This window comes from Schistocerca cancellata, chromosome 4, assembly GCF_023864275.1.
Source record: "Schistocerca cancellata isolate TAMUIC-IGC-003103 chromosome 4, iqSchCanc2.1, whole genome shotgun sequence".
NCBI classification, from domain to species: Eukaryota; Metazoa; Arthropoda; class Insecta; order Orthoptera; family Acrididae; genus Schistocerca; species Schistocerca cancellata.
In genome coordinates, this window is record NC_064629.1 from 79,559,990 (window position 1) to 79,568,000 (window position 8,011).

At 36.5% G+C, this 8,011-nt stretch overlaps 1 protein-coding gene across 2 annotated transcripts in view; it reads left to right on the plus strand.

Annotated features, from left to right (window-relative positions):
- LOC126183640 (succinate-semialdehyde dehydrogenase, mitochondrial) overlaps positions 1-5,180 on the plus strand; it is a 213,604-nt gene extending 208,424 nt beyond the window's left edge. For both annotated transcript variants that reach the window (XM_049925779.1, XM_049925780.1), the window contains exon 9: positions 1,977-5,180. In XM_049925779.1, the coding sequence (XP_049781736.1) occupies positions 1,977-2,241 (265 nt within the window). In that variant the 3' untranslated portion in view covers positions 2,242-5,180. The remainder of the gene's footprint in view (positions 1-1,976) is intronic.
- Positions 5,181-8,011: the final 2,831 nt, after the last annotated feature.

The following is an 8,011-nucleotide window of genomic DNA, read 5'->3' on the forward strand; positions in this document are numbered from 1 at the left end:
TTCATAGCTGACCAATCCACATTTAACAATGCTACAGATTGAACTGACAAGCGTAGAAGAACCGAATGTACAGTAACTCTATTCTTACGTTGATTTTGTTTTCCAGTCGCCATAATGCAGAATGCGGGTAGTGTAGGTACAGTCTAACATGATATGTTAGACTGTGGTGTAGGTATGATAGCAGATAGCAGCGAGTGTAAACAAACTAGAATTGTGACCACCAGATGGTGGAGGAGCAGTGCAGGCAAACAAGTGCTGCCTTCCTTAAGCAGGGCTGCAGCCTACAGCAGAACTGATGCACACACCGTTTACATGGGGATCCCAAAATCGGATTTCTAAACTGATTTTGCAATACTGCTAGTATAGACAGAGTGACTTTTTGCACAGTGAAGGATAAGTAGAAATATGAGACTGAAGCTATTTACATCTTGTCTAATTGAAGAGAAATAGCGATTGTGCTGACTAAATCATAAATTGCATCTGTTTTCCAGGCGCCAGATTTAACGGGGCCAGCAAATCCGCTTCAGATCTTAACGTCTAAACATGACAGCAACACACTCTTTCCGAAATTTGGTTCTCGTTTTTTGGAAGATGTGTCGCATGTAAACGTACGGTAGTGACATTGTTACAGGGATCGCCAATCTCTTCTGGTATTGTAAGGATGGTAATTGAAATCCATGATGGACATGGAATAAATGATGACTAACTGAAACCCTCAGCTGCCGACAGGTGTTGTTGATATACCTAGATGTGGACAGCTGAAAATGTGTGCCCCAACCGGGACTCGAAACCAGGATCTCCTGCTTACATGGCAGATGCTCTATCCATCTGAGCCACCGAGGACACAGATGAATAGCGTGACTGCAGGGACTTATCCCTTGCATGCTTCCCGTGAGACTCACATTCCCAACTGTCCACAATTCTACATATGTAATGTAACTTATAGACATTTGCCCATTCACCCATCCCAGGGAAAAGCTGCACGGTCATCAACAGTATTCTGTTCTTTCGAGAACAGTTACTGTCTTCATAAAGGACATGGATTAGTCGCTTCACTTATTTCAGTATAAGAAAAGAAAACAATGAGTAACACACAGCACAAGGATTCGGGGACGGCTGCCGCGCAATTGCTTTTGAGGGTAGCAGAGTATTGTTAACGACGTAGTTCAGGTCCAACCTCTAGCTGTATTTGATGTGACCACAGTTCAAAACATCTGCCATGTAATTTGCTATGTTGAAGTTGTCCACATTATACCATCTTTTGAGTTTTAGCTAACAAAGAACGCGTTTCTGTGTTGTAAAATGGTACGTCCCACGACGGAGTACTGCTATGTTGCATTACGTGGTGTGTATCTTAAATAGACCAACTATCCACAGTTGCATGGCGCCAGATCATTGAGCGCATTGACAACAATGTTGCGTTCATACACTCTTGATTTTGCAAACAGATTCTTACGCACATTATCTTTCCAAATTGGGCTTCGCCAGATGATTTACAATACCAGTAACTGAAAATTGGTTAAATTTTTGATATTTATATGCAGAAAATTAAGCTATTTCAAACTCTCTCTGATAAAATAGATCACCTGGACACAGTTTGCAATGAAAGAGTGCCTATTAAGTAATTTCGAGTATTTGCATTTTGAGGCAGAATTCACGTCTGTTTCGCTTTTTCTGTAAAGTGTGAATTTTTCCGGTCCCTACATATAACCAACTCTGTGTATATGCCATCAGGAGTTAAAAACTTCAGCTATAGCATTAACAAATGTATATAGGCATCAAAATATAGAGTGCTAGTGAATGAGACTCAAGGTTCTGGAATATTTGTTCATGTCTCCATAACTTCAGAATTTTATTAAAGTACGTTGGTATTTTCTTCATCATCATCATCATCATCATCAATCATCATCATCATGTTTGTTAAGTTGGAGGCATATATGAGACACATGAAATTATTTTTCTAATCTCTATTTCAGATTCAAAAGTGAGGAAGAAGCCTTGGACATAGCTAATAACACAAATTCAGGACTGGCAGGATACTTTTACAGTAGTAACATGGCCCAGGTACGAAGAGTAGCAAAACAGCTGTGTGTTGGTATGGTTGGAATAAATGAGGGCATTATTTCAACAGCTGAAGCTCCATTTGGAGGTGTCAAAGAATCTGGAATTGGTCGGGAAGGTTCTCATCACGGTATTGATGAATATACTTTCATAAAATATCTGTGTGTGGGTAATCTGTGAAATATTTTCCCTGTTTTTCTGAAAGAATTAATTTTTTCATTACCATTATCATGTGTTGCCTGGAAAAACGAAAAATGATATAAGAAAATTGTAAAAATAAGGAAATATTTTATTAATAGCTATGAGCCTTCTGCTTAAATTCTGTGTGTTGTTGTTGTTGTTGTTGTTTTTATTATTATTATTATTATCATCAATCGTCATCATCATTATTATTATTATTATTATTATTATTATTATTATTATTATTATTATTATCATCATCATTATCACCTGCCCAAGGTGTTACCTGTGCCAAATAAATTTAAAATACGTCCCCTGTTAAAGAGTGACATTATATAAAAAGCTGCTGTTGTAAACAATTTTGTTTTTGTAAATGAGTTAATTTGTGTTGTACAGCAAAGCCAACTGTAGACTTGGTCATCACAGATAAATGCAACAATATCGCGGAGAGAGAGAGAGAGAGAGAGGGGGGGGGGGGGGGGGCTAATTGGAAGAGGGTAATTGAAATATTGTGACACTATTTTGTGTAAAATATGAAATAGAGGAATGATGGTGGGAGGATGAATTTCTCACCCAAAAGGTAAAAGAAGACTAAAAGCACTAAATTTTCATCTTATGTAAGGAATTTACATAAATGTTGCTGTGTTTTTTATACTATTAACAGTAAAATGCTATACCAACTGTGTAAAATTTTAGTTTTTGTCACACAAAGCTGGATATTGTGAGAATGAAGGAGCACACAGAAAAATTAATTTGCAATGAAATTTTGTTTTAGATGATGTCTGAATAAGCTTATGACCAAACAGAACTTTTACACTAAATGAAATTGATGAATTAGAAACAGTAGTTGATTACTTTCGATAAAATATGCTTTTGCACATTATGTTGTGAATCGGTGCTAACAAATCAATAGTATGAAGTTTTATTGCAGTTAATGACTAATTGTTGTGCTTTTCCCTAGATATTAAATTTGCAGGAAAAATATTTTAGTAGTCTCATACAACTTCAGTATCTTGCAGACTGAATTTCAGAAGAATTAGAGTCTTGTAAATAATGTTTTTGTAATTGTAGTATAGGTGCAGGCTTTTGCTATTGTTATGTTAGATTGAAAACAGTAAATCAGGTTAAAAATGTGTGCGACTATTAACGTGTGACACAATTATTTAACAGCCAGTGAAATATAAAATTCAGCAATGTCAAATGCCACGTACCCAACCAAATAATCATTGTTGTTGTTGTTGTTGTACACTGCTGCATCGGAAGAAATCCTGGTGAATACAGGTGATGAAGATTTTCACATTGCAACAGAAAATAGTTCCGCAGCTACTTCCAATGGAACATTGTGAACAGCAGAGGAGAAATGTAAATTTGTGTTCTTGTGGGCACACACCAATTTGGCCGGAATCACAGTTAACCTTGTAGTGTAATAATCGTTAATCTTCATATTCAGTTCTTGTTTTGGGAAGTAAGATATTGTTTCATATGCAGTATGGTTCAGAACCCATCACTCTTCCATAGCTCAAGTAATCACTTTTATGTAAATGATGCTAAATCAATATGCCAGTATGTAAATTTTTAATTACTATCTTTTGTTAACTTGTTCCTGGTGACAGATTTAGAAAAATTAATTAGAAATGAGCGATTTGCAATCATAATTTTGTGAAGTGTTAGTTTTGTAAACAGAATAACTACTTTGTCATAAACAGCTGACAGGAACAGGACTCGTACAAATAACTGGATAAACTTCATAACCAATAATGGCGACCACTGAATGTTACATTTTTTAGAAAATAAATAAGCGCATTACTTTGCAGGTTTGTACTGTAGCACCCATACATACGTATATTACATCTCAGTTTGGCACTTCATAATGTTTATACTTAGCTAATTTTCATGTTTTGTTGGTTAACAAGCAAACTTTTTGGTAACTTCTTGTAAAGCAATTGAGTGTGCTACGCAAACTATTTTAGTCTTAGATTTGTAGCAGTCGGTATTTCATTTTGGGTTTTTACATAGTAACGTAGGTTTCTGCTAGCAGATTCCTTTTGTAATCAGTTCATGTGTTTAAAGTTAACGGTATGAATGGAAAATAAGTATCAGCAGGTGTAAGATACCTTATGTTAAAAAAAAAGTGGACTTTGCCCATTTATTGTGTATTTGTATACCTTCCTGGTCGCAGAATAATGAAAACTGCAGTTATCGGGCAACTCAGTCTTATGTGTCATTGTGCGGTGTGTACCAATTTATATGGATCTTGTGATTCATTTGTTCTTTTTTACACTAACTAGTTCTTTTATTGTGTATCAGCTTCCAGTTGAAAAGATATCTAATTGCTATTTTGTTCTAACTTTAAAACAATGTGGTTTGTTAATCTCAAATGTAAATGCCATGGGTATTACATTTTATTACTGTACATTCCACTTTTGGAGAAACTATTTGTAAAATATTAATTACCCAATTGAGATGTTTCTTATGCGCATTTCATGTAATTTGTGCAGCAGTCTTCCACAACAGTCTTCCATAAACAATGTCTTCCATATCTGTGATACATAGTATCATGTTTAAATGTAGTACATAAATGTGATAGTATATATAGCAAGCCATATTTTAGTGAGCTTTAAATAGAGAAAGTGTATATTTTTAGTTCATATTGTAGTATTATATATGTTTGTGTAAGTACAACAATGGCTCAAAATGATGAACTGTAGTACTATTGAATAGTCATCCTCAAGAAACAATTGACTGAATCATTTATCATCCTAGCACACAACCCATTTGTAACTCCCTCCTCAAAAAGACAATAACATTGCATTGAATAATAGAGCAGCTTATTGAGAAAATAATGAATACAGTATGTTGCATTATATATGTATGTTGTTTTTATAGAAGCTGATATAATGCACAGCATTACAGAGCAGTAAAGAAATTTTAAATTTTCAGTTCTCTGCATTTATTTTATTTCGGATCTTTGCTAAACATTCCCTGTTACACGATATTCAAAGATGGTTCAAATGGCTCTGAGCACTATGGGACTTAACATCTGAGGTCATCAGTCCCCTAGAACTTAGAACTACTTAAACCTATCTAACCTCAGGACATCACACACATCCATGCACGAGGCAAGATTCAAACCTGCGAGCATAATGGTCACACAGTTCCAGACTGAAGCTCCTAGAACCGCTCGGCCACACCGGCCGGCTATTCAAAGATGCATCTGAACAAGTGTTTGTGACTTCGTGACCTAATTGCCACAATAAGCTTCTGTTTGTACCTGTAGTTGAAAGCGTGTTTACTTTTGAAACTTATTAATAGCTTGAAACTCATGTTGGGACTAGAACTTTGATCCTTGATTTTCATGGGCAATGCTTTTACCAAGTTAGTTGTCCAGGCACACCTCATGGGTGTCTGAAAGATCCAACATGCCTTATTTGTACTTTTTATAATTTCCTTTGATAATTATTCAAATAGATCAGAAAATCCAAGGATGTGGGCAAAACTCAGTTTAGACTACTTAGTGGAGTTACTCTATATTGGTTTGACTGCTCTAGTGTCTTAGCAAGGATATGTGCATTTTTAGTATCTTCAAGGGTTATATGCATAGAGGGCAACATGAGTTTCATGGTATTCTGTAACTGTTATACATGTATTCGTTTTCATTGTACCAGCACCTGCCTGACACGAGTCATTCCCATTTCATTTTCAGTGAGAGATATAACTTAAAATCGATGAATCTATCAATGTTTCCCTAGTATCTGAAAGTGATTTGGATTCCCCGCTGCATTCTCCAGCCGCAGCTTGCTCCCATACAAGGCACTGCTGAAGCAAGCATGTCATGTGAAGACATACTGACAAGAGACTGCCTAATCTTTGAGACCTTTATTTATGAGCCACAGAACACTACAGTTTTGACCGTGCCTATAGTACATTGTGATTTGGATTGCTCCCTGGACTGTTGTATGCTTTTTGGATAACTTTGCTACACTCTGTACACCCCACATGGGGATGTAGTAAGGATTGGAAATTGGTATGGGCTTGTATAAGGTTCTTAAGTTTAGAAAAGAAATGTTATTGGGTTATTTGCTCTTTAAGATTACACAGTGAGGATTGTCAGGGGCATAAGAGAAGATAACTGCAGCAGCCCCAGAGCCATCTTGAAGGACAAGGGAAATGCAAAGGTAAAGAAAATAACCCATTTAGTGTCTGCTCTAGGTGGCACCTCAGAACAGGATTTGGGGGGGGGAGGGATGGGGAGGGAGGGGGGGGGAGGGATGGGGAGGGAGGGGGGGGGAGAGGGAGAGAGAGAGAGAGAGAGAGAGAGAGAGAGAGAGAGAGAGAGAGATTGATTTCGGTTGTGGCTCCAAGAACCCTCAATCTTACAAGTTAGGTTATCCTGCGGCATGATTTGGTTGGTAGGGCGGAATTTTGTGGATGATGATTCGGCCTATTCTGATGTGAAGTGGTTGGTTGTTGTCACATCAGTGGGAAGGTCTTTGTAGAATACAAATAATAAAAACTTTTTCAAGTTTGTGGCTGGGGACACCTTGTACATCTCCTCCCCTCTCCATAAACTAATTCATTATGTGTGAATTCAACAATATCAATGGGGTACTTTAATTTAGGGTTACAATATTTTAATTTAATTAACAAATAAAATCTAGGAATGTGAGTAAATTTGTTCCATCACCGTGTGGTGACTACAGTCTTCACAGAAAAGTGAGGGCTGCAGCTTTACAAAGGTAGCCAAAGCTAGTTTCAGATACAGTTTTTAAGGAATACAACCAACTGAAACATTCCTATAACAAGGATGAGGACATAACATAAAACTAACTAATACATGTTTAGGGGTCAGTTTTTAAGATGAGTAAAGGAAGTGAATGACTGATTTATAGCATTACTAGAGGAAGTATTGGACCCAGTGTGTTTAGCAATAGAATAGGGGCTACATGACGTTGAAAGCCTTCCTTGTCAGACTGCAGTCAGTTTTTTTAAGATTACATGATTGCGCAGTGGCCATCCTTATAGGGACCAGACAACCTCCGGGGTGGCACCATTTTGTTGTTAGCCTGATAGGGCAAATCAAAATAACTAAACAGAATTTTGAAACACAAGTTTGTTTTAACTATAATCAGGGAGGATGGAAGCATTGTAAGTGAACTTTATTTCAGATTTGTTAGCATCACCAATTATGTCCTCTAAGTACCACTGTGACTATTTAATTGAGCAAAGGAAGGTTGCAAAATTGGAAATCACCAAAGCAACTAATTAAGTCTTTCTGAGCATAAACCAGAATGACCTATGAAATGAAATAGATTTAGCTAACAAAAGTATAAAATGACAACTACAAAATATGACACTTCCCATTGCATTAATCCTTCTTATAAACGAATAATACACACTTGAAGACTGACTCCTTGGACCCAAATTTATATATCACAACAGCAAGGTAATTTAAGTTCAGTTAAAGTGAATAGAAAGATTGTAAAAATAACTCACAACAATAAAACGTCAAATGAACAGACAAGCACAATAAGACTGTTGTTTAGAACAGTCACAAAAGTAAGCAAGTCATAAGACAAATAAAAAATAATGGTTTAATTAAAGAAAACAATCCTAGTTGAGATTACAAAATTACAGTTCATGACAGTAGAAACAGAAAAGCCATCATTAATTTTTGTTCTTCACCTCGGTACAGTCCACTGGCCAGGGCATGTAATCAGTTGGAGTGGCTGTATGCATTTTATTATATAACACACGTGAAATAGCAGTGTAT